This window comes from Capra hircus, chromosome 3 (genome assembly GCF_001704415.2).
Source record: "Capra hircus breed San Clemente chromosome 3, ASM170441v1, whole genome shotgun sequence".
In the NCBI taxonomy this organism is placed as follows: Eukaryota; Metazoa; Chordata; class Mammalia; order Artiodactyla; family Bovidae; genus Capra; species Capra hircus.
In genome coordinates, this window is record NC_030810.1 from 70,647,916 (window position 1) to 70,673,968 (window position 26,053).

Sequence of the window (26,053 nt, forward strand, 5' to 3'; positions counted from 1 at the left end):
TAGATAGCATTTTCAAAAGCAGAGACATTACTTTGCCGACTAAGGTCCGTCTAGTCAAGGCTACGGTTTTTCCTGTGGTCATGTATGGATGTGAGTTGGACTGTGAAGAAGGCTGAGAGCCGAAGAATTGATGCTTTTGAACTGTGGTGTTGGAGAAGACTCTTGAGAGTCCCTTGGACTGCAAGGAGATCCAACCAGTCCATTCTGAAGGAGATGAGCCCTGGGATTTCTTTGGAAGGAATGATGCTAAAGCTGAAACTCCAGTACTTTGGCCACCTCATGAGAAGAGTTGACTCATTGGAAAAGGCTCTGATGCTGGGAGGGTTTGGGGGCAGGAGGAGAAGGGGACGACAGAGGATGAGATGGCTGGATGGCATCACTGACTCAACGGACGTGAGTCTGAGTGAACTCCGGGAGTTGGTGATGGACAGGGAGGCCTGGTGTGCTGCGATTCATGGGGTTGCAAAGAGTCGGACACGACTGAGCGACTGAACTGAAGTTTAAAATGGAGGGTGGTTTATATTAGACTCAAACACAAGGATGTCACCTGATCCTGCAGGACTGCTATAACCTTTATTTAGTAGACACATTGTAATGGAGAGAACCACTCCCCAGGCCCTAGCAGGTAGATCCCACAGGTCAGCTCTGGATGGGGAACAAAGCAAGGAGCCAGACCCCAGGCAGGCGGCAATCAGGAGAAAGAGGAAATGGATGTAGACAAGAGTGGAAGTCAGAAAATAGCCCAGAGAGAAGCCACAAGCCTGCTGACCTCAGCCTGGGCACCCATAATGCATGCCCAACACAGCTAATGAAACTGATAAAGTAAGGCCTGCAGGGCTTCCCTGGTGGCTCAGTGGTAAAGCATCCACCTGGCAATGCAGGGAACATGAGTTTGATCCCTGGTCTGGGAGGATCCCACATGTTGCCGAGCAACAAAGCCCACAGGCCACAGCTATTGAGCCTGTGCTCTAGAGCCCGTGCTCCGCAACAAGAGAAGCCACTGCAGTGAGAAGCCCGCACACTGCAATGAAGAACAGCCTCCACTCGGCACAACTAGAGCAAGCCCGCACAGCAATGAAGACGCCGCACCGCCATAGATAAATAAATAAGGCCTGCAACTGGGAAGTTTTCAGTCTGAAAAGTATCAAAAGAGAAACAGGTACATGCCAGCACAGCTGGTCTCTGCTGAAATAATGACCATGGGCCCAGACCAGGAGGGAGGGCAGGTGAGCGGAAATGAGAGGCCAGGCCCCTGGGGCATGGGGAGGGAGAGGATGCCTTGGAGAGCAGGGCTGGCCTCTAGAAGAGTGAGCAGGGAAAGTAGGGAGATTCAGAAGTCAGACCTACCATTGCCCAAAGACACTGAACAATAAGCTGACAAGCATGCCTGAACAACGGCAGCAGGGCCACGTCCTGCCCTCCTGCCTCCCAGGAGTCTTCCATTCTGCACTCTGGGTGTTTCCTACGGGAGGCACCTGTGGCCGTGAAACCACAGCAACAGAGGCACTGGAGCCATTTTATTTGCTTCATAGTCGGGTAACCTTGAAAGCAGCTGTTACCAACTCTCCCAGGCCATTTGAAATAGAGTGTTTACTTTCCAGGGGCTAGCGGTAGTCTAGGACTGCATGTCCACAAACCACATGTGGCTCTATACTTAAAATGCTGAAGAGTAAAATAAAACATTTCATCCTTCAGTTGCCACATTTCAGGTGCTTAGTGGTCACCAGTGGCTAGTGGATGCTGTCAGGAGATTTCTGCCATCAGTGTTGTACTGGACAGTGCTGTGACCCAGAACATCACAGAAAACCATGGGCAGGGGGTGATGGTGCTAGGGCTCCGGCGTCTGAAGCATCACTGTCCTCTCAGGAGAAGCCAGGGCCCTGGCTGCCCACTAAAGACCACGCGAGTGCTGTGGCAGCCAAGAAGCTGGCTGGAAAAACATAAAACTTCAGATAACAAAACAGTCTTGCCCAAAACAACTATCTTTTCACGTGTATCAAAAAGGCCAACTTCTATACTAATATGAGATTCTAGTCTCAGTTCAGTCCAGTTCAGTTGCTCAGTCGTGTCCAACTCTTTGCGACCCCATGAATCGCAGCACACCAAGCCTCCCTGTCCATCACCAACTCCCGGAGTTCACTCAGACTTACATCCATCAAGTTGGTGATGCCATCCAGCCATCTCATCCTCTGTCGTCCCCTTCTCCTCCTGCCCGCAATCCCTCCCAGCATCAGAGCCTTTTCCAATGAGTCAACTCTTCGCATGAGGTGGCCAAAGTACTGGAGTTTCAGCTTCAGCATCCTTCCCTCCAAAGAAATCCCAGGGCTCATCTCCTTCAGAATGGACTGGTTGGATCTCCTTGCAGTCCAAGGGACTCTCAAGAGTCTTCTCCAACACCACAGTTCAAAAGCATCAATTCTTCGGCGCTCAGCCTTCTTCACAGTCCAACTCACATCCATACATGACCACTGGAAAAACCATAGCCTTGACTAGACGGACCTTAGTCAGCAAAGTAATGTCTCTGCTTTTGAAAATGCTATCTAGGTTGGTCATAACTTTTCTTCCAAGGAGTAAGTGTCTTTTAAATTCATGGCTGCAGTCACCATCTGCAGTGGTTTTGGAGCCCAGAAAATAAAGTCTGACAGTGCTTCTTAAAAACGTGCCTCGCTACTTCTACCTTTCTAATTTCTAAATATCTGACGTGAGTGGGTTTTAACAGCCAGCCAGGGCCCTGGCTTTCCATGAGAAGAGGGCAGTGATGCTTCAGAGGTCGGGGGCCTGAGCACCTCATCCCTTGCCCTCTGATGCCCCATTTGTCCACACTTCAAAGAAAACACTGTTCAGACCCTGTTCTTCCCAACTTCCCCCACAAACCCCCACTTAATTCCTAAAGCAGACAGACGGGCTGCAGCTCAGGCTGGAGGAAGTGGCATGGCATGTCCGCTCCATCTGCCTGCAGCACTGCTCCCACCCCAGGCCAGCAGGGGTGGTGGTGACCTGTGCTCCAGGGCTGAGCCTCTGCCGGCTTCTCCATCTGCCCATGCAGCAGAGTCGCGAACGTGCTATCTGTTCCCTGATTTCCTCTGCCTCCTGAGCTTCTCCAGGAATTCTCTGGTCACGGCTTCTGGGAAAGGCCTTCAGGGGCCACGCTTCCTCGAGCGAGGTGGCCCTGGGGCAGAGGGTACCTGGCCTCTCCTAGCTCTGAAACCTGTAGCTCTGACAGCCTGCGGAGTTGAAAGGACCGTAAGTACAGAGCAGCACTACTCACCTTTCAATGATGTCCAGGCGCAGTTGGTGACCGTAAGGCAAGGTGATGAGCTCCAGCCCCGAGTTCACGCCCATGTTCTTCCTCATCTCTTCCGAGACTTCAAGTATCCTCGCGACCTGTCAAGAACACAGGTTGAAATGAACTGGACCAGGACGTGGGCTTGCTGCAAATGTGGAAAGAAATGCACTAAACTGGGACACTGTGGATGCACTTGACTTGCTGCACTTCTTTTTGAGCAGCAGCAACTGAAAATACAGTCTGAATACACTATTTGGAGGCTTTTGATACATATACTGGAATGTGAAACCTGGCAGGAAAGTACCTAGATTGGTCTGCAGGTTTGGCGTCTCTGCCCGGCCCGAGAATGGCGTGGTTCTTCGAGCTTTTCTCTGCCGTGGCTGGATCCTGCTGCTGGACTTGCCGCCAACAGCAGGGCTGTGTGTGCACGGAGCAGACTGATGCCTGGCAGTGGAAAAGTGGAGCTGCGTCCAAGTGCCACTCTGCTGCAGGCTCTGCCGTTCACATTCTCGCTTAACGGCAGGGCTGGCTCCTATTACCCGTAATTACGTCTCTCCTGGGCTCAGTGAATGCACTGTACATCTGGAAACTATTACAAACATGTACGGCTATGTGAAACCCGAGGTCTCAAACACACCCACTTCTCCCCCTGAGAGGTCTTCCTTAAAGAAAATCTGGTTTGTTTGTCCCAGTCAGCGCTCCCCATCTCAGTTCCAGTGTGTGATCACAGCTTATTGGAATCTGGTACTAGTTAACCACTTATAGTTATTACATTACCTCCAAATGCTACAACTGAGTCAGGGCATCTCTAAAACGGGGCTGGTGACACTCACAGAGCACTGATATGTTGATACTAACAGTGCAATGAGCAGATGTGCGTGTGTGCTAAGTCGCTTCAGTTGTGTCCGACTGCGACCCTATGGACTGGAGCCTGCCAGGCTGTCCATGGGATTCTCCAGGAAAGAATCCTGGAGTGGGTTGCCATGCCCTCCTCCAGGGGATTTTCCCATTAACCCGCATCTCCTGTGGCTTCGGCACTGCAGGCAGATTTTTAACTGCTGAACCACCAGGGGAGGTCCAACTAGCAGATATAATGGGTCAAACCATCCCTGGACATGCGGCAGGCACAGGACAATTCCTTTTCTTGTTCCTGTGGAGTTGTCCTCCACGATAATTATCCTGAGCATATGAACAGTCCAGGTGTCTTCATAACAGTCCACCAAAAACATCTGGCAGTTTAGCTGATATTAACCTTGACCTTTAACTTCTGTAGTTGAGCAAAGCCACCACCATCAGCCCTGGGGAGGAGCTGTCCAGTGCAGACTCCAGAATAAGACAGGATTCATCTGCTCTCAGTTCCCCCTTCTCTAAAACAACTGCTGAGTTTACCTTCCTCAAGGACTTTGCCAAGGATCAAATGACCCTAAAACTCGAGCTATTTACAAAGCCAAGTTATGAATCACTGGCCATGTGGAAGGGGGAAGAATTCTGGCCCGATCTCTGGAAAGAGATTTAGGCCTTGACCATGGCAAGGCAGCCCAGATGCACACCCTGGTCACCTGCAATCACACACTCTACTCTGCCCTGTCAGAGGCTCCAAACCTAACACATTCAGTCCACACACACTCTGTGTAATAGTCAGAGGCTTGTCGTTGATTCACTTTTATTCTGGAAGCTGTATTCCCCTTGCCTGTTTTCCTTCCGTGTAAACATGCAGTCCCCTGGTCACTTTCCTGACATGTTACCAGGAAATGCCAACACCTGGTTGCCCCAAGGCTGAGCTCTGGGACAAGGGGTCCTGAGGTCACAGTGCAGCCTCGATTAGGTCTCCTGGGAAAGCCTGGGGCCATGATGCTCAGAAAGGGAGAGGAAGGACGAGCACTTCTAGAGGATTCACTGTGAGCTGGACCCGGCGGGGCAGGATGACGCCCATCCTCGTGAGACCCGGCTGCCTTCTGCTCTCCTGATCTTAGCTATCCTGGCTCCACAGGGTCTCCTAGTTCTGTCCGCTCTTCATCCGACTGCCTGGGGAATGGCTGCGGTGACCCAGCGGAGCCCTGACGGGCCTGGCTGGCCTTCTTCCCAGCTGTCAGGAACCATCTACCGAGAAATGAGGCCGCCATTTCGGTTGCCCTCCGTAGAGGACTCTGATGGGCACTCTGCACTTACGGGCCTATCTCCCTCACTGGACTGCAGAGTGCCCTGAAGGAAGCAACCTGGAAGGAGCCCAGAAATAGAGACTTAAAAACAAAGAAAGACAGATTTGCCAGGACCTCCCCCTGCAGACTCCATTTCCCTCACTACCCATCCAGAATGAATCCTCCATAAACCAATACCCCTCTCTCCCATGGTTCTTGGCCTCAGTCTCTGCAAGTGTGCGCTGCCTGCCACCTGGAAGATGCTTTTGTGTTCTGCATCACCAACTCATTCAGCCTTCAAAGCTCATCTCAGAAATCCCCACCCTGACCCCTCCCTCCGCTATGTTTGAGACCCTACCTTGGAGGCCCTGCAGAGCATTTCCCACCTGGACCGTGATCCGAATTCTATGTCACTGTCGCTCCTGCCTCTCCCACCATGACCTGGCCTGACCTGACCTGGCCCACAGTTGGTGTTCAATCAAGGCTCAATACACAACACTAGGGAACTGTCACTCAGCCTCAGTGTGGGGCAGGCACTATACGAGGGCTTTAGTCTTCACAAACACCTGGTTTGTGGCGCTCTTCTCCCTTTAGAAACTCTGCGAGGCAGGGGGAGGTGTTAGACTCAGATAGCTCACCCCCAGAGGCCAGGCCCTTGGCTACTGGGGCTGTCTCTCTCTAGCTTCTGCAGAGACAAGTGGGTAAAGCAGGGTGTTACCCATTCACAGGGTGGGAGCAGCTCAGTGGATGCCCACCCAGCCCCAGCCTGCGGAGGGGCTTACCCTGCTTCCTCCAGGCACTCAGGACCACCCACAGCCCCCACAGGCTGGACTCTGGGCACAGGTGGGAACCAGCACTTGGGCCCTGGATGCTGCCCAGGCCAGCTCTAGGCTTCCGGGTGGGCTCGTCTGGTTGCAGTTAGAGTCAGTTCGGTGATAACAGCCTTTGTTTTACTTTTTAGAGACACTCTTGCTCTGTTGGCAAAGCCCCGAAGTCAGTAGCTCAGGAAGAGGATAAGGAAATGAGGGAGGAAGGAAGACGAAACAGCTCCGCCCTGGGGACTGGGGGTGGGCTCATCATCAGGGGGCTCCTGCTCAGGTCTCTGCCTCGCTGCCTGGGGGTTCCATCCAGCACCTCTTCCAGGGGTGCCTAAAGGCATACGGGGGAGTGGGACCCCTACCAGGAGGACAGAATGCAGACAGAGAAACAGAACAAAGAGGAGGCTACACATTCCTTCAGCTGAGAACAGATTGCCAAGGCAGTGGGAAGGTTCCAGACTCTACTGTGAAGACCAGTCCGGCCTCTCACCCCCTCCTAGACTACTACCAAGTCCTGCCTGAGAACACAGCGGGGAAGCATTCATTTCCTCCCAGAAATTAGGCTGTTCTGTAAACCCAGACCCATGTTCCTACAAGGAGCTTCCTCCACTAAGAACTCAGACAGGCTCACACCAGGCTCCTGGCCTGCTGGTGTGGTTCTGCCGTCTCAGATCCAGGGTCTATTCATACTAACTAGAACAGGAGACTAAATCCTCTTCCTGTCCAAACAGGTTTAGCTCCCTCTGAATGAGGTAAGGTCTTAACAAGGAAAATTATCTGACCACTTGGGGCCCTGCCCAAGGACACCCAGTGAACCACACAGACAGTCCTTGTTCCTCCAACACAGCCCCATTCCTGGCAGCCTCTTCGCCCCCAAACAGCCAGCACCTGCTTAATATTCCTCAAGACAGCTTTGGGAGGTCCCATGCATCCTGTGAGCCGCCATCAACCAAGGAACTCCCTGGGGAATGCTTAGAGATTAGATTTCCTGCCATGATTCATGACCCAGGAAATTTATTTAGGAAAACCAGTTCCTCAATAAGCCCTGACCTTTGAAGCTAATTGACTTCACTGAGCTATAAATGAAAAAGGGCTTTAAATCTAAGGCCTCATCTGTTGCTCAAATGAAGGGATCTCTCTCCTTATATTGAGGGGTGGGCTGAGCACACACCAGCCTTAAATGCTTGCTTTTGAGAAATTACTCTCTGAAGGATGAGGCTGTCTTGGGGCCAGCTATGAACAAAAGCCATCCATATCTAAAAGAAATGCATCAAAAATGATGATAAATTTTTTTTTAAATGATGATGATATAAAGAGGTTTATACAGTCACATGGAAAGATAGTCATGCTATGTTGTTCCATGAAAGACAAAAAAGGTTTGAAGTGGTATGCATAGGCCTGTGGCATTTCTGTGGTAAACTTAGATATGTATGCAATTATTTACGCATCTATTGGCGGGACAAATGTTAACAACGGTGATCACCAAAAAACTGGATTTTGTGTGGTTTTCATTTTTTCTTTTCTCCTAATCTGTATTGTGTAATTTTTCTAAAATGATATCTTTTATAATTGTTTTATATTTTTTCTAAACTGAGCAAGTAACTTTAAAAATTTTACCCTAAAGACCATTTTCATAACAATAAAAATAAGTATATAATGTACACATGTGGCATATAATGAAATAAAAACCATGAAGTCTCTGCTACTCCAGAAATTCCATTTTCATCTACAATCTACCCTTCTTTGGACTTGACTTCACCAGTTCTGATGGAGTTGAGGCAGGGGGAGAACTGAAAATCCACACGAGCTGGGAGAAGGGCACGGCAGGGGTTGGGGGAGGAGAGCAGGGCCCTGGGTGGCCCTGTATTCTTCTGTCCCAGGTGAATTTCACAAGTTTCCTGCCTGGGCAAGGGTTGTCACAGCCTGGGTTCCCACCCCTTCAATAAATCCCACACCCAGGTCATCATCTCCACTGTCCTATGAGCAAACAAGTCACAAGGTAAGGCAGAACGAGGCCCAGACAGAACCCCCTGCCAAGCATCTGGAAATCCCTCTGGCACCCACCTTGCAGTCCACGCTGAGCAAGTGCTGGGCAATGACCTTGGGGTCATTGTTGGTGAACAGTTCTTTTGCACGCTTCAGCATCGAAGTTTCCAGAGGCTTGTTCTCAGGAGGAAGCAGCTTTGACTCAAAGTCATTGGGCTTGAACGAAGAAGTGGTCTCTAGGAGGGGCATCACAAATGTGTCCTGGTCCTCATGCCCTGTGTCCCCTGGGGCTGGTGGCAGCTTCCAAGGCCTTGTCCTGTCATCATCATCAAGGATCAAGTAGCTGGTGTCAGAGTTCCGGGTGCCCAGCCTCCCATTCTGCTTCGCTGTCAGCAACTCCACGTAGCTGTCCTGGGCACAGAAGGGCAGCCTAGATGCCCCATCATAGCCGGCTGCCAAGGCTGGGTTCAGTTCGCAGTAGTTGGCTTCAGAGTTGAGCCAGATAGATGGAGACGGGGGAGCTTTGAGCAGGGGTGCCTTGCAGGGCTTGGGGGGCGGCTTGGGGCATAGCTGGCTGTCTGAGCCCCTCAGCGCCTCCCCTGGCCTAGCGTCTGAGGAGACCCTCCGCACCACAGCTGGACTCAGAGTGGGCTCGCTGCCCGTCCTGAACACTGGTGAGTTTGGGCAGGGGCTTGTGCCCACACCTGGGGACTGAGAGGGCAGCTTACCACCTGTGGAGGATAACAGAGGGTCAGAAAAAGCTCAGCTGTGAGGAAAACAGAAAACAGACAAAATCCGAGTGACAGCTTCTGGCCCTCAATTCATACCCTAGGGTTTTGTTTTGTTTTGTTTTTTGCTTTATAATTCCTTTTTATTTCCAACGAAACCAAATTTTACTACTGTTGTAATCACAATCTCCACATTTGATGCAAATAGGAAAGCTTAATTATAATCAGTATGACCACTGCAGGTCTGGTCTAGAGCAGTCAAGAGCATGTCAAGGGCATAGGTGGCCCCACGCCACTTCTTGGGGAATTCTAAATCCTGGTGACTATCCACAGCTGGGCAGCAATGCCATTTTATGGTCATAGAAAGTTATACAGTCAAAACAGGGAAGTACATTGAGCTCGGAGGGCGGTGAGTAATCTAACCTTGCCGTAAGAATCATGTCTTTAGTCACATAGTGTAAAAGGAGGAGGGCCCTGAGTCACTCTCAGAGCCAGAGTGGATCCTGCCAGCTTTAAGGAAGAGACAGAGACACATGGAGAAGGGAGAAAAAGATGCTGAGAAAACCCACTTTCAAGTAGTTTATGAAGCGGTGACAGGAAAAATCACCCTGTGGTTCCCCAAGGGAGGTCCGTTACAAACATAATGAAAAACAATCCCATTGTCTATTAACACAATTGCTTACCTGGTTCCCCCACATCCCACACCATCTCACTCTTCCAGCTGTGATAGCAGAATGGAGAGGAGGCGGGGTTTCTACCAGGAGCCCCAGGACTGACCCATTCTCTCTCTTCCCAGGGAGGAGACTAAGGGGAAGGTGTGTTTGTTATGATGACCAGTAGTTTGCAGTTGGGCTCAGAGTCAGGAAACCTAGGTTCAAATGCTGGCTTCACCACTTACTAGATAGATGCATCTAGACAGGTCAATTATATCCATGCCTCAGTTTCTTCGCCAAAAAGAGGATAACCATGCTCACCTTTAAGGCTTCTTATGAGGCTTATAAAGCTAGCACACATTAAGCACCAGGCTCTCCTGGTGGCTCAGATGGTAAAGAATTTGCCTGCAATGCTGGAGACCTGGGTTTGATCCCTGGGCTGGGAAGATATCCTGGAGAAGGAAACGGCAATCCACTCTGGTATTCTTGCCTGGAAAATTCCATGGACAGAGGAATCTGATCCATGGGCTCAGAAAGAATTGGACATGACTGAGTGACTCACACACACACACACACACACACACACAGAGTACATGGGGTCGCAAAAAGTCGGACACAACTGAGTAACACACACACAGCACCCAGCTCAGTGATTCGCATCGGGATACAGTCCTATGAACCCCTCAGCCTCCAGATGTGGAGTCTATGTCTTTCCCAAATAAGGTGACCAGATGGAGCAGGGGAGATAGCCTGCAGAAAATCAGCGGAACACCGTCACCCTCTTCCCCCCAAATCCCCAAAGACCTACCAATTGGCAGGTAACTTTCTGACTGGTGGGCTTTGAGGGACAAGGCTCTTCTGTCCTGCATGTGATCCAGGCAGGCTGGCTGGCTCCCACTCTTCTCTTTATTTCTGTAGCAAAAGACAAATAGGGCAGAAACATGTCATTAAATCGTAAAACCTTTAGGCAACATCATGGAAAGTTTAAAAAAAGAAAAAGATTGCTCAGAATGAGAGTGCTCCCATATAGCCTAAGAGTACAGGAATGTTGGCTGGAGGAGGAAATCACTGATTAGTGATTAGTACATGACTGTGCCTTGGGCTCCTTGCCGTGTCCCCAGGACCCATCCAGTTAGATCCCAGGCTGCTGCTTCTGAGTCTTTCCATCCTGTTAAGCAGAGCAGGGTAAAGGTTTCAAGATACTCTCAGGAAAATCTGATAAGCTGGAATGTGTACTTTCAACAGCGCCTAAAATTACAGACCCAGGAGGAATGTCTTGTATAACTAACACACATTTTCCACCAAGCCTCACAGTGGCACAGTTAGGAAGGAGGCTGTGGGGCAGTTTCCATCTCAGTGGAAAGTTCAGCGTCCCCCAAATAACCTGCAGGATTGCCCAGGGAGGCTGGCATACCCATTCAGAAGGACCCCACTGGGGGATCCCCCAGCCAGCCTCCTCAGGCTGAGTCCGGGAAAGGGCCTTGGGGTCATCAAGCAAGCTGGGAGGCACAGGACACAGCATTGCAGGGAGAGTAGACCCTAACGACACAATTCACCAGCATGGCTCTGCCCCTTGCCAGTTCAGACTGGCAGTTTCTCTAACTGGGAAGCACAGGGCACAGCAGCACAGGGCAAGCGGGCCCAGCAGACCCGAATGACACAGTTCACCAGCATGGCTCTAACCCTGCCTGTTCAGATCAGGAATTACTCTAATTAGCACCAAAGAACAGAATCTCCCTTTAGCTAAAACAGAAGGCACTGCACCAGTCGAATGGTAATGAACTTTATTAGTCGCCACCCCCAACCCCCAAACTTATGTTACAGAAATTATGAAAGTTCTTTCCTACCTTTGCAGACAACCAGAGGGGGAAAAAAAAAAAAACCAAACAGCCCCCAAACTCCAGCAACCCCTCAGAGATAAGGCAGGGCAGAGGGCAAGTTCCAAAAGGCAGTGGCTTCAGTGAAGCGATATTTAAGCAGTGCTCCCAGCCAGCAGTCAGACTCCGTGGTCACACACTGGCCTGGAATGTAACCTGGCCAAGCGCACACCTTTTCGGGGCGGGGGGGCGGGGGGGAGGTTGGGGGGTGGGGGCAACCATCTGGCTTGACGTCAGGGAATGTGGGGAGCCACTGGCGGGCGGAGGGGCAGGGCTTCCAGCCATCTTCCGTGTTGAGTCCACCCCGCCCCCACATCTAGGTCTTTCTGGACCTGCAGCCTATGCCAAGTGTGATAAGGCTTAGTGAGCTCTGCTTTCAAAGGACAATCCCCAAGAGTGGCTCTGTTAGCTTTGCGTTATTAACATGGAGACTTTCTAAGCTTTTCTTTCATTTTTATCTTAAATTTTTTTTTTGTATTTTAAATTCAGGTTGTTGAGGGTAGACCAAGGGGCCTTCCTTCCCAGCACTGTTCCTAGCAGGGGTTTTGTGGGTCACCCTGGCTCTGTTCACATTAACTCCCTACTCATTAGTTCATCAACCAACCCCTAACTCCCGAAAGAACAGAAGATAGCGTTTTAATATTAGGCTGGTTACAAAAGTAATTGCAACTAATTTTAAATCTTATAACTAGGCTCAAACACATCTTTATTAATCAAAATAAGAACCATTACAATCAACATGTTTCTTTGCCAAGGAGAAATGTTTGTTTATTCCCGTAGCATAAAAATCCATGCTTTGGGATTCAATGAACTCTTTTGGAAAGCATTTTCTGCCTCCTGCTGGATGTGGAAGCATTTTCCCTGCGAAAAGCTGTTGAGATGATTGAAGAAGCAGTAGTCGGTTGGTGAGAGGTCAGGTGAATATGGCGGATGAGACAAAACTCTGCAGCCCAATTCGTTCAACTTTTGAAGTGTTGGTTGTGTGACATATGGTCAGGTGGTGTGGAGAAAAACTGGGCCCTTTCTGATGACCAATGGAGCTTCCCTGGTGGTTAAAGCGTCTGCCTGCAATGCGGGAGACCAGGGTTCGATCCTTGGGTTGGGAAGATCCCCCGGAGAAGGAAATGGCAACCCACTCCAGTGTTCTTGCCTGGAGAATCCCAGGGACGGAGGAGCCTCAGACATGAGTGAGTGATTTCACTTTCACTTTTGATGACCAATGCTGGCTGCAGCTGTTGCAGTTTTTGGTTCATCTCGTTGATTTGCTGAGCTTCCTTCTCAGATGTGATGGTTTCACTGCGATTCAGAAAGTTGAAATGGAACAGACTAGCAGCAGACCACCAAACAGTGACCATGACCATTTTCTGGTGCAAGTCTGGCTTTGGGAAATGCTTTGGAGCTTCTCTTCAGTCCAACCGCTGAGCTGGCTGTCGTCAGCTGTTGTATATAATCCACTTTTTGTTGTGCGCCACAATCAGATTGAGAAATGGTTCATTGTTGTTGCAGAGAATAAGCGAATGACACTTTAAAACGACAATTTTTTAAATTTGTGGTCAGTTCACAAGGTATCCACTTATCAAGGTTTTTCATCCTTCCAGTTTGCTTCAAGTGCGGAAGAACCAGAGCATGAGTTCTTTGGCAACTTCCCATGTAGTTGTAAGAGGAGCTTCAAAGATCCTCTCAAATGATTGGTGTCAACTTTCAATGGCCGGCTCCTCATCTTCAAGGCTCTCATCTCCTTTGTAAAACTTCTTGAATCACCACTGCACGGTACAGTCATTAACAGTTCCTGGACCAAATACATTGTTGATGTTGCAAGTTGTCTCTGCTTTTGACCCATTTTGAACTCAAATAAGAAAATCATTTGAATTTGCTTTTTTTCTAACATCATTTCCATAGCCTAAAATAAATACAATGCACAGCCTCGTGCCAGCTTTTCTTTCTTGGCAGTTAGATAACACGCACAAGGACTCCTCACTGCCTGAGAGACAAGTCCCGTATTAACCCAGGGCACGTCACTTGTAATCGACGGTGGGGCTAGCCCAGCATTCAGTTTTCTGAACTCTTCTCTCCAAGATCCCCCAAGGGTCAGCCTGCAGCCCCCAGGCTCTCAAAATCTTCTGTCTTAGGAATCTCATCTCTTCTGACCTAGTCAACACCCTTTCTGTGTGGATCAAGTCCTCATCTAAGCTTTCAGGACTAACTTCGCTCCCTAACTCCAGAGCTGTTGCTGGACACTGGCCTTTTGCAAGCCCACAGTCGCATCTTGGATGGAGCAACTGGTTTTCCTCCAAAGTCGACCCACTCTGGTCCCTCCTTTGGTATCTGACTTGCCCGTCTCCACCTCCCCACAAGCAGAGGTCTCAGGAAGCCTGGCTCTGAGCCTCCTGACTTTCCTTGCTATTCCATCTGCATAGCCTCATCCTTCACAGCTCACTAGCTGCCTTCCTGCTCCTCTCCCCTCTCACCCTTCTTGCACATCACCGTTCTGTCTTGTTCTCAGGACACTCCATTCCCCATGTTAAGTCTTTGAGGCTCCTCAAACCCCTCAGTCTGGCACGAAAGCCTCCCTGATTTGGTGGGGTCAGTTCCCTAAACCTCCCTCTGTCAGCCCCCTGCATGGACAGACCCTTTGTTCCAGTTCCTCCAGTTTCCGCACTCTGAGCCACACTTGCCCTTTTCTAACTCTGCAACTCAGGCTCTGTCCGAGTCCCCTCCCTCCAGGGGGACACCCTCCCCTCTGCAGCATCTATCCAGATGTCCCCTAGCTTTCAGACCAGCCAGAATCCTTACCTCCTTCACACGGTCTCTCCTGGCCTTCCCCTTCCTCAGCAACTGCACCATTTTTTTTTTTTTTTTTTTTGGGGCACCAACTCAACTGGCAACTGAGCTTCCCAAGTAGCACTAGTAATAAAGAACCCACCTGCCTCAGGAGACCTAAGACACGCAGGCTCGATCCCTGGATTGGAAAGATCCCCTGGAGGAGGGCATGGCAACCCGCTCCAGTATTCTTGCCTGGAGAGTCCCATGGACAGAGCAACCTGAAGGGCTGGTCCATGGGGTCATAAAGAGTCGGACGCGACTGAAGCAACAGCACAACTGGGAACTAACCACACAATGTCAGTGTCAGCGACTCCAGTGACACCTGGAGCTCCATTAACATCTTTCATTGTTCCTCTGCTCCCATGGGAAGCTTGTCTGCTGAGCAGAGCTGGCCCTGGCCAGGTGAGTGCCTCCCATGGTCCCAACACCACCCGAGGAGGCCCCGACTCACCTGAGGAGGTTGCCCCTGGGCAAGCCCTGCTCTCGGGCCTGGGTGCTGCCCACAGTGAGGCTCAGCCTCTTGGCCGCGTCCGGCCTCCCCTCTGCAAGGCTGCCCTCGTGGGCCCGGTCTGGGGAGGAGGCTCCGTAGCGCTCCTCCAGGCAACGCAGGGGCACCGTCCTGTTGACGGGCTGGAAGATGATGGCTCCGCTCTGCTGCGAGATGGGCCGCCGGTTGCCCACATAGCAGCGCACCAGGCCAGGGATGGAGTCGAAGCTCTCCATCTCAAACTGGTACTGCACGCGGCTGTAGGCCTCGCTGAGCCGCACCACCGTCCGGCGGATCTTGAAGTGCTGAGGGAGGTTCTTCCACTGGCAGGTCAGGACGAAGTCTCCCGGGCTGGACAGAGAATCACGAACCAGGAAGTCACCATCTCGCCGCATGAGGTTTTCTGACACCTTTGGGACAGAACGGTGAGTGAGGAACAGGCAAGGCAAGCTTAGCTCCACTACGGACAAGGCTATAATGTCTCTTCTTCCTCAGTCGGCTCTTTGTCAAATTCTGAGAAGACTCATTCATTCATTTATGAACTATCTGTTGATCACCTACTGTGTGGCACCACCGACTCAATGGACATGAATTTGAACAAGCTCTGGGAGATGGTGAAGGACAGGTAAGCTTGGCGTGCTGCAGTCTCTGGGGCTGCAGCGTCAGACGTGGCTGAACAGCAATAGCTGTGTGCCAAGTACTTGCAGGCTCTGCATTTATATAGTGAATGAAGCTGAGCCTCCACTGGCTCAGAGCTTCTGTTTTTACTGGAGAGCTTCTATTCTAGTAGGACAAAAAAGGAACAGGTATGCTATGTCAGATGTTGTAAAGTTAAGGAAAAAGTAAATTGGGCTGGGGGCTGTCCTTTTAAATACGGTGGTTAGGAGGGTATCAGGAGAAGATGACATCTATGCAGACCTGAAGGATGTGAAGTGATAAAACTAAATAAGAAAATTTGTGTCTGGTGGGTCTGATTCTTTCTCTCCCTGCAACACCTGGCGGAGGAGGATGTTGGTTGTCATCTATGGGTCATCCTCAGAGCCCTCTCCAAAGAAACCCTTCTCCAGGCCTGGTGGGTGGGGAGGAGGAGGGTCTGCATGGAGGTAGAAGCCAGGGACAGTGGAACCAGACCTCTGAGAGTGGCTCTGGGCACACCGATTATTCTGCGGGCCTGGAACAAAGTGGCCAGCCTCTCATCCCACAGAGTTATTGGGAAGGTTATATATTCGCATACACAATATCTGAGGCATCCCTGCTGGCTCAGTTGGTAAAGAATCTGCCTGCAATTCCGGAGACCTGGGTTCTATCCCTGGGTTGGGAAGATCCCCTCAAGGAGGGCATGGCTACCCACTCCAGTATTCTTGCCTGGAGAATCCCCACAGCCGGAGGAGCCTGGCAGGCTACAGTCCATGGCTTTGCAAAGAGTTGGACACGACTTAGCAACTAAACCACCACCACGTAATATACACAAAGCACTAGTACAGTGACTGGAACATAGTAGATGTTAAAAAAATCATTAGCTATAAGGATACTGAAGTTTGTAACAAAAGGAGAATTTAAATTGTGTCCTAGAATGGTTGTTCCCATAGCTAGTCTGCCTGGGTTTGCATTCTGGCTCTTCTGTGAGACAAGTTATGTGTACAAGTTACACTCCGTTACATCATCTGTGAACTAGGATAATATCTCCTACAGAGTAGCTATAAAGATTTAAAGGAGTAAAGTGTTAACTGTGTATGTGTTAGTCAGAGTCGTGTCTGTATCTTTGCAAGCCCACGGACTATATAGCCTGCCAGGCTCCTCTGTCCATGGGATTCTCTAGGCAAGAAAGCTGGGGTGGGTAACCATTCCTTTCTCCAGGAGATCTTCCCAATGCAGGGATCGAACTCAGGTCTCCTGCATTGCAGGTGGCTTCTTTACCATCTGAGCCACCAGGGAAGCCTTAAGAGTTAACTATAATGACCATCATCATTGTTACAGTCTTTAGATATACAACCTAGCTGATGTATAGCTGAAAATTTATACTCATGGCAAGTGGGAAACAAATTTCATGATTATGATAAGGAGAATGATGGTGATGACAGACATCAGATTTATAAACTTTGACAAGTTTTCCAGGACCTGCCAACATTTGATCAGCTAGCTCAGAATAGTATGTTACCATGGTTACCTTAAAATTGCATCTTAGCCTTAAAAATGTTTTCACACAGAAATTCCACTTCTTGGAATTGAGCCTGAGGAAATGATGATAGTGATGAACGTGGTAGTTATCTTAAAGGTGTTGGGAGAGTGCCCAACACAGAGTGGAGCAAACACACAATGGGTGCAGACAATGGGGGCTGGTTGAGAACAACATTTCATAGCAGGAGAAAATTCCCAGGTTATGTCATTAAGGGAAGAAAGTGGGCTGCTGAGTTATAGGCAAAATGAGCTCAAGCTTGATTTGGGAAAGTCTGGCAGGATTTATATCAAAATATTCATAGTGGTTATCTCCAGAAGGGAGAATTATGGGTGAGAGTTTAATTTGCTTCTTTTTTATTCTATTTTCTATCATCAATTTTAAGCTAAAAGAAGAAAAACAAAGTTGAAATAAGACTTATTTCTTTGATGGTGCTGAGAATCTGCTACATTAAAAAAAAAAAAACCCCATTCACAATATGATGCCCCTCCCCCACCTCCCCTTTCCTGTCCTGTGGTCCTGAGTGATTGACTGGTCGGATCATGTTACAATAAAAACTCAAGGAAAATTCTATACCTCAATTCTGCACTTATTTTTCAATTTCTATACTATTAAATACAAAAACATTATTCATGGCTAGGACCCAAAGGACAATCACACAAAGTATATTCTGGCTATGAGTCTGTGGTCTCGGGTATAATTCCTCTTCCCCATTTCTGGGCCAGGGGCCTGATAGGGGAGTCAGACACGACTGAGCGACTTCACTTTCACTTTTCACTTTCATGCATTGGAGAAGGAAATGGCAACCCACTCCAGCATTCTTGCCTGGAGAATCCCAGGGACAGGGGAGCCTGGTGGGCTGCCGTCTATGGGGTCGCACAGAGTCGGACACGACTGAAGCGACTTAGCAGCGGCAGCAGCAGCAGCAGAGAATGAATAATTGCCGGCCCCACTAGGGCACAGGCGGCCTGTTTCTCTGGGTTACCTGCCCTGATGATACTCTCTTTTCACCTGAAATTAAACCACGGCCTTAAGAAGGAAGCAGGCTCCACAGGGTATGAGGCTGCAGGCAGCTGGCCAAGAGTTCAATTAGCTGAACCACAGCCCGCCCTCATATTCCCCAAGGTGCCACCCTGCATGGTTGCCTCCCGCTGGGCCCGTGTTTACAGACCGCAGAACAACTGCTTTTCCTTCATCCCCTCACTGGCCACAGGCAAATGGACTTTGAATTCTGACCTTAGCTCTTCCCAAGATCTCCTTAGAAACGGGCCTACGTTGTCACCGCAAGCCACTTCATATTATTTCGTTTGGGCTGAACTGGAGCTTGCTCCTAATGGCCCTGGGCACATGACCTTGCGTGCAGGCGGGTACCTGTCGGGGGATGCGGCCGTGGTACCAGGCGTGGCTGCGCAGATCCTCACTGCTCAGCAGCAGCTCCTCCTCCAGCTCCTTCTTCAGCCTCTCAGGGGTCCTGTCCATGACGTGCCTCTCCTTGGAGAACTGCAACACAGGGTCCCCAGTCACCAGTGACCTTCCCACCCTGCTCAGACTGGCGAGCCCAGGCCAGCCACCCAGAGAAGACAGCCTTGCAGTCAGCTGCTTTGCTATCAAAGCAGTATATGCCCAAAGCCCCGGTCAGGTAGGGGAGCCTGGATAATGATTACAATTAGCTGTGACCTTTCATTTCTCTGGCTGCAAGTGTGCAGTAAAATTTTCACCTGCACACAGGGACTATGACAGCAGAGTTAGCCAAGCTGCTCCTTTTATTGGTCTGCTCGTGAAGCAGCTGAAAACGTGGGGAGCAGGGTGGAGGGCAGCAGGGAAACATGTGTGGGGCATGATGTACATCGAAGTTGCCTAGGGAGCTTCCTCGTTCTCCTTCTGAACTGTCCTGACACACAGCTGGGAAGGACACAGTCCCCACCTGGCCCTGGAGGGACAACACTGTCCAAAGTGCTGCCTTGATGACCTGAATTTTTTGCTACTGGCCAATTCTAGTTCAGGATTGAGTTTGCTTTTAGAAACGTTTAGAGCAATTGGACAGAGTAATGTCTGCTGCATCTACTAACAGAAGTCTGAGTTTGTGTTTTGTATGTAATTTTAATTTCATTTTTCTAATATTTTTTTAATAACAGACTGGAAATTGAAACTTGAACTGACTCTTCCCTTCAGGCAGTTTGAGAATCACTATATCTAGGTCTTTGCCCAGCGTCCGGGACAGGAGTTCTGGGTGGGTAGCGCTCACTGGGGTTTAATTTAGAACCCACACCCACTTACAACATATGAACTGAACTTGGACACCTGCCGGGTTCCTAGCAAAACCAGGCTCAGGGACTATGGCTGAAGGTCATACAAGAAGGAAAAGGTCATGTGCATGTCCTTGTATTTTCTCAATTTTCCCAGGTTGGCTTCAAAAGCCTGTAGGACTCACAAAACTATCCTCATCATTCTGCCCTGCACCTTAGCAAGGAAAGAGCCCCCAAACTGCCTTTACTCAAGGAAAAGACCTGGGGGCTTCCCTGGTGGCTCAGTGGTAAAGAATCTACCTGCCAGTTCAGGAGACACAGGTTTGATCCCTGACCCAGGGAGTTCCCACAGGCCGCAGAGCAACTAAGCCCACGTGCCACAACCACTGAGCTAGCGCTCTAGAGCCTAGGACCTCAACCACCGAAGCCTGCGCCATGTGGAGTCTGCACTCTGCCAAGAGAAGCCACTGCAATGAGACGGTGGAGCACTACAGCTGAGAAAAGCCCGCACGGCAATGAAGACCTGGCACAGCCAAAAGAAAGTAAATAAAATTTAAAAAAAAGAAGAAGAAGAAAAAGACTTGGGATTTTACTGCTGGATTCTTATCCTCAACCCATGAGGGCGCTGGCAGCAGAATGAGCCCCCGGCTGCTTTCGAGGTGAGGATCTGGCTTACTAATTATTTACTTCTCCCCCTCCCCTTCCCCTCCACTCCTCACAGTGCAGGCCCTCGGGAGTGTTTGATGGATGAGCTGAATTCCTATCAAAGCGATGCTGATGCAGGCTCCCCATGGCGCCCGCAGGCATTAGCAGTGATGTCTGACACTGTCGGCTTCGATCATTAATTATGTACAGGTACATCTGAAGAGAGCTCCTGGGGAAGACTTGAGTACAGAATGTAGGTTGTCAACCAGGCCACATGTGCTATGCGTTTATTGTCTGTCTCACCTCCTGCTAGATAATCAGCGTCACGAGACCAGAGCCCATCTGCCTGCCTCACTGTTGCCCTCGAGAAGTGCATGAACACGTGGGGTACCCCCTACTCACTGAATGAACAGATAACCCAAGATGAAGAAGGCCTGTGACTTCCCTTAGTTATGAAAGTTCCATTTCCTCTCAAATTACCTGAAACCCTGTTATAGTTGGGTGTGTTGCCATACAGCTACAGGATGATAGTCCTCAATCTCATTCTCTTACTGGGAGGTGCGGCCACACGACCAAGTTCTGGCCAGAGAAGGATAAACTGCCACACTGGTGGGACTTGCAAGCTGAGATGTGATGGCTGGAGCTGCAACACCATCCTGGACCATGAGGAAGAAGCCAAGCCACAGGAACTGGGGTGAGGGTGGGGCGGGCAGAAGGCCTGAACAAGCCCAGGTCCCTCACAGCAGTAAGGCCAACACCCCAGCCCTGGATTGCCCACTTCCAGGTCTTCCATGTAACCTCTCTTTTTTAAGCCTGTTATTTTGAGTGTTCCTGTCACTAGCAGCTGAGTTAAATCCTGGCTGATACTGTGACCCAGGCCTCTATTTAGCCATCCTGGCAATCTGTATGCCCAGCCTAAATCCCTTGTCCTGAGCCCTGAAAATGCAGCAACCAGCAGCTCCCATCCTCTGCATAACCCTCCACGGAAGCTGTATTTGCTCTAACCCCTAAAGCTATTGCCATACTTCTGTTTGCATTCCCCTTGCTCCCTGATTCCCAACATCCAGGCCATGTCCCACCACCCTCACCCTGTCTCTCTTTCTCAGCATCTCATCAATATCAAAGTTGTTTTTAACATTTTATACATGACAATCTTTTACTCTAGGTTTTGAGATAATATTGTTCACACTTGTTACCAAAAATATAAAATCAGCTCTGTTAACTTCTGTCCTAAGTCCTTAGAGGAAAGTCCACAATTACTGCTCTCTTCCCGCTATGGACTCGAGAGGCAGGGCACTCTAGGGAGGTACCTAGAGAGAGAAGATCAGAAAGACTGACCCTCTCAAATAATCTGGGACAGAAACCAGACTTCAAAAAATAAGCCCTTAAGCTCTTGCATAATTTGTGAAAAGTCAGGAGGTTACACAGTTGTCTAGACTTGTATTTTAAAAGAGGAGGAGGAGAAGGAAAAGGGAGGGAGATGGGGAGAGAGAGGGGAGAGGGGAGGGGGGAGACAGAGCCACAGTGAGCAAGAACTGCAAAGGGCTCCTTAGTTCAAGCTGGTGAGGCCTGGTTCTACCACATTAAAAGGAGCCAGGTGGGCTGCTGGGAGCGTCTGCTTCAGCAGATGACGTGGGCAGTGTCTCCCAAACAGCTGAAGAGGCGATTCAAGAGTCACCCACAGGTGACTGATCACCCTCATGATGAAACAGTGGTTATTTGGAGGGAGGATTCCTTCTAGAACTTTCACTTGTAGTTTTAATCATATATTTTATTTCTCTCAAGTGCCTGTTTTATGAACTCTTGACCTTGCCGACTCTGATTTTGCCACTGTGGGTAAATACTTTGATCAGCTAGCAACCCCATGGGTGGTGAGGGGTGACCATATAAGAAAGTTTGGCAAAATGGACCCATCTGACTGCACTGCAACTGCTGCTTGCGCACCTTGGGGACCAGACCCACGACACTTGGCAGAATTCGGATGGCTCCCCGCAGACAGCAGAACCTTGGGGACCGGACCTGCGACACTTGGCAGAATTCGGATGGCTTCCCCCAGACAGCAGAACCTTGGGGACCGGACCCGCGACACTTGGCAGAATTCGGATGGCTCCCCCCAGACAGCAGAACCTTGGGGACCGGACCTGCGACACTTGGCAGAATTTGGATGGCTTCCCCCAGACAGCAGAACCTTTGCTAACGGCGCACCCTTCCACGTAACTGCTCCCATCCGGCAGGCATTTGAAATTTCTTCTGAAATGCTGCCATCTTGGATAATTTGGGGGTCTTACTGGCTACGAAGTAAATTCTAGTGATTCAAGGTAACACAACAGTATCTCAGCAATGTGTGTTTTTTTTTTTTAATTGGAGACTAATTACTTTACAGTATTGTGGTGGTTTTTGCTATACATTCACATGAATCAGCCATGGGTGTGCATGTGTCCCCCATCCTGAACCCCCTGGTTTTTCTCCCATTTGCATGGTCCTCTGAAACTCTAACTGATACTACTAATGAATCCTCCTGCCCTTCCTTAAATTACCTTCTAAGGAGAGCCTAGATGAGAGAAGCTGTCCCTCATACACAGTTTGTGCACAGCTGAGAATGCAGCATGAGAGACTGAATGAGGGGCAGGTCCAAGCCCTCCGACAGCTTCCGATCTTGGGAAAATAGGGAGGACACTGCACATCTTTCACACCTGGGTGAGTCCCCACAGCCTTCTCTCCAGGCTGATCTCTTCCAGCTCTTTCACATGCGTTTCCACACACATCTTCTGAATTCACTGTGTTTCAAAGACTGGCTGGACGCAAGTCATTCTCAGTCTGCAGTGGGCACCATGCACCCAAACAAGTGTAACTTCAGCTCTGCTCTCAGGAGGGTTACACTGGACAGAAGCGCACTGCTCACCAGCCCTTTGGACTTTACATTCTTCAACTGCCAGACGGAGACAGCACGGAAATAATCAGGAATAATCAGTCTCTCAAACAGATGCTATAGATGTTACTAATGACCACCTTATAGTTGTACAACTTTTTCTTCAGGCTCAGATTCTCCATTTGTCCTTAACTTTGAACTTCATTCCAAGAAGACAAGTCTGATTCCTTGTCTCTCAAGCCTCTTATCTGTAGGGGAGACCAGAGACAAGGGACTTGGGTTTCTCTGCACCAGCAGAGGCTCTGGCCACCCTGAACGCCTCCACACAGAGCAGCTGGGGCACAACTTCCAGAGGGAGGGAAGATGCTAGGCTGTGGATCAAGAACATTCTGCCCACGAGCCTTACCAGGTTCATTCTAGGGACCAATCCCATTCACAGCCCCCATAACAGAAAGATGCAGTCTGGACATACATCTTCTACTCCACATCTTGCCTGAGTTGGATCCATCAGAGATCTGAGAGCAGTTGCTTATTTTTAGGAGGGGGACGGAAGGGTATAAGAAAATGTGCTGTGTGCGTAAATTAAGTATTAAGCATACCTTGATCAGGAAAGAAAAGGAAGGAAGGAAAGGAAGAAGGAGGGAGAGGGGGAGAGAGGGCTTAGTAACTACTGTGTCAGAATTACCCACTCACATGGCTCCACTTCTAAAACTCCATCTGGTCCCAGTCATTAGCACTGGGGTCTGAGATGAGAGGCAGGTAAGCTGATAACTATGGCAAAGGAAGGAATGGATGAGGTCCACAACTATCCAACCACACTGAAGAGTAGCTGGAAAGTTCATAAATTACTATAATTGTTGCTTCTCATGGAAATCTGAGTCTAACTACTACTTTCCTATTGCTGACATTTCCATAACCCTAATACCAATGAATGTTATAGCACAGCCTTTAAGAGCTCGGGCCAGCCTGCCCAGTACGTCCGCAGGCCACTGTGCCACTCACCAGCTGTGTGGCTTAGGGCAAGTGACTTTACCTCTCTGTAGAGCTGCCGGTCTTCACAATGAGGATAATAATGTGTGATGAGAGGTTGATGAGGATGAAATTGATCAATATCTGTGAAGCACTTTCACCGTGGTACACAGACAGCACTGTTAATGGTTTTTATAGACATATCAGAACACTATTCTGGTTAACTAGAATGGAAGGTTTATGTTTGAGATGTTTACGGTCTGATGCACAGCCATGATGAAGAGGGCAAGCTGGTATCCGGGAGGAAAGCAGCCTGGTACTCGTCCACGTGTCCACTGTCTACTTCAGTCCTCTTAAGAACCTCACTGTCCACCTGCCCCAGGTGGTCCAGTTTTGTGGCCAGGACCGGTCCTGGCTTGCTGAAGTTGGCTCTGAAAATCATTCTAATCTGGAATGCACATCTCTGGAGCCTCACATGGCAGGCAAGTCTGGTCTTGACTTGCTGGAACAGCTGGAGCCCAGGAGATGCTTGGAAAACACATTCTGGAGGCACAGAGCCAGCTCCGCCGACGTGCTGGGAACCTCGATTAACGAGGAAACCTACATTTCAACAGTTCGAGGAAGAAAAGCTAGTCCAGCCAGGGGAGGAACAGCTAGGGTCTTGAGAGGCCTGTGTGATGTGTGATCCTGCATTTCAAATCAGGCATAACAATGGGACCCAGCCTCTCAGGAGGTTTGCGTTCGTTCGTAATTGTGTGTCGGGGGGAGAAGGGGGCGGCGGGGGCGGGGATGAGGGAGGTGTGTGTACCGCAATCGCAATGGGTGGGAAAGGCCCAGAGCAGCTCATTTGTGTGTAGGAGACAGTTGAGAGGATTAGAAAAAGATGGCATCTGCATTATAATTAATATTTATTTTACTCTCTCCCTGCCTGTAAGAAAAGCTTACCAGTTCCCACAGAATTTTAAATTGTGCAAGGTCATGGAAAGACCATGTCCCCAGGCTGGGAGCTGTGTGTGGAATGGAAAAGATTGTGAGGCGCCATCGTGGGGCCACTGACAGATAGCTCAACTGGTAAAGAATCCATCTGCAATGCAGGAGATTCCAGTTCAATTCCTGAGTCTGGAAGATCCCCTGGAGAAGGGCATGGCAACCCACTCCAGTATTCTTGCCTGGAGAATCCCCACGGAGAGAGGCGCCTGGTCGGCTACAGTCCATGGGACTGCAAAGGGTTGGACACGACTGAGTGACCAAGCACAGCACAGGCTGCTGGCGGGCAGTGAAGCCTGGGGCCACCCTCACGAGGGCACAGTCTCCTAGAAGCCGACACAGGGAATGGTCAACACATCCCTAAGCACTGAATTCTTACCCCTGCCCCTCCAGCTCCTTAGTCTGGGGGAAGTTACACCACCTGTTGATCCTTTGATTTTCCTCTGCGACAAAAGGGCTCCCTATGGGATAGGGAGGAAGAAGGAGAGGATAGGATATCAGGGTTGGCCCTAGAGGGTAAAACTTGAGAAGAAGAAGAGCGCTTTGGGCATTTGAGCTAAGAGCACCTGGGCTTTATCAGATAGAGGTTCTGGTTGGGGTGGAGAGGGCTGAAGCAGGCAGAGACATCCGGTCACAACATCGCTTCTCTCCTCGCCAAGAGAGCTCTATGTTTCCTCTAAGTATGTGGTTCAGACCTACTTCCCTGGCCATTGCTGGCTGACCCAAGCTGGCCCAATCAGAGTTCTTCCTGGAATCTTCCTAAGTGAACTGAGTAAAAGACACCCCACCTGCTCTGAAAACATCATGAGACTGGAAGCACGGAGGTTGCTTCATTTTTTGACGCACAGTGTGGATGAGACTGGGCCGGGAGAATGAAATCACTGCGGGAAGAGAAGAGGGGCAAGAGATGCAAGTGTCAAGCGGCATGCGCGTCCCTAACCCCAGGGGGTTACATCAACTTGTACACGCCCCTGCGACCTCAGTTAGTTTGCACTGGACTCCTGTCACTTGTCACCAGATCAGTCCTGACCCAGGAAGGTGGGGATAGGACGGATCAGACAGAGGGGCACTGCAGGCTGAGGGCTTAGACCTCCGCGCTCCAGACAGTGAGGGCTGTTGACAATTTCTGCCCAGGATGGCAACAGGTACAAAGAAAGAGATGCTTTTAGACAGATCAATCTGGCTGCAGTGAGCAGAAGGGACTGGAAGGGGCTGGGGTTAGTGGCACAAGGCCAGTTCAGTCTTTTGAAAGGTGCTGATGATGCCCAGATCCCCATTTCCAGCCTTTAGAGCTGGTGCCACGGTAGGATATTTACCAGAATCCACTTCAGAGCTCAGATGTCGATATGGATAAACAGAACTCAT

General features: G+C 49.8%; 1 protein-coding gene across 3 annotated transcripts in view; it reads right to left on the reverse strand.

The window, feature by feature from the left end:
* Positions 1–26,053, reverse strand: part of BCAR3 (breast cancer anti-estrogen resistance 3) — a 219,119-nt gene that overhangs the window by 12,409 nt on the left and 180,657 nt on the right. For all 3 annotated transcript variants that reach the window (XM_005678085.3, XM_018045779.1, XM_005678088.3), the window contains 5 exons: positions 18,344–18,472; positions 14,761–15,206; positions 10,418–10,521; positions 8,307–8,959; positions 3,269–3,384 (listed from right to left, as the gene is read on the reverse strand). In XM_005678085.3, the coding sequence (XP_005678142.1) occupies positions 3,269–3,384; positions 8,307–8,959; positions 10,418–10,521; positions 14,761–15,206; positions 18,344–18,472 (1,448 nt within the window). The remainder of the gene's footprint in view (positions 1–3,268; positions 3,385–8,306; positions 8,960–10,417; positions 10,522–14,760; positions 15,207–18,343; positions 18,473–26,053) is intronic.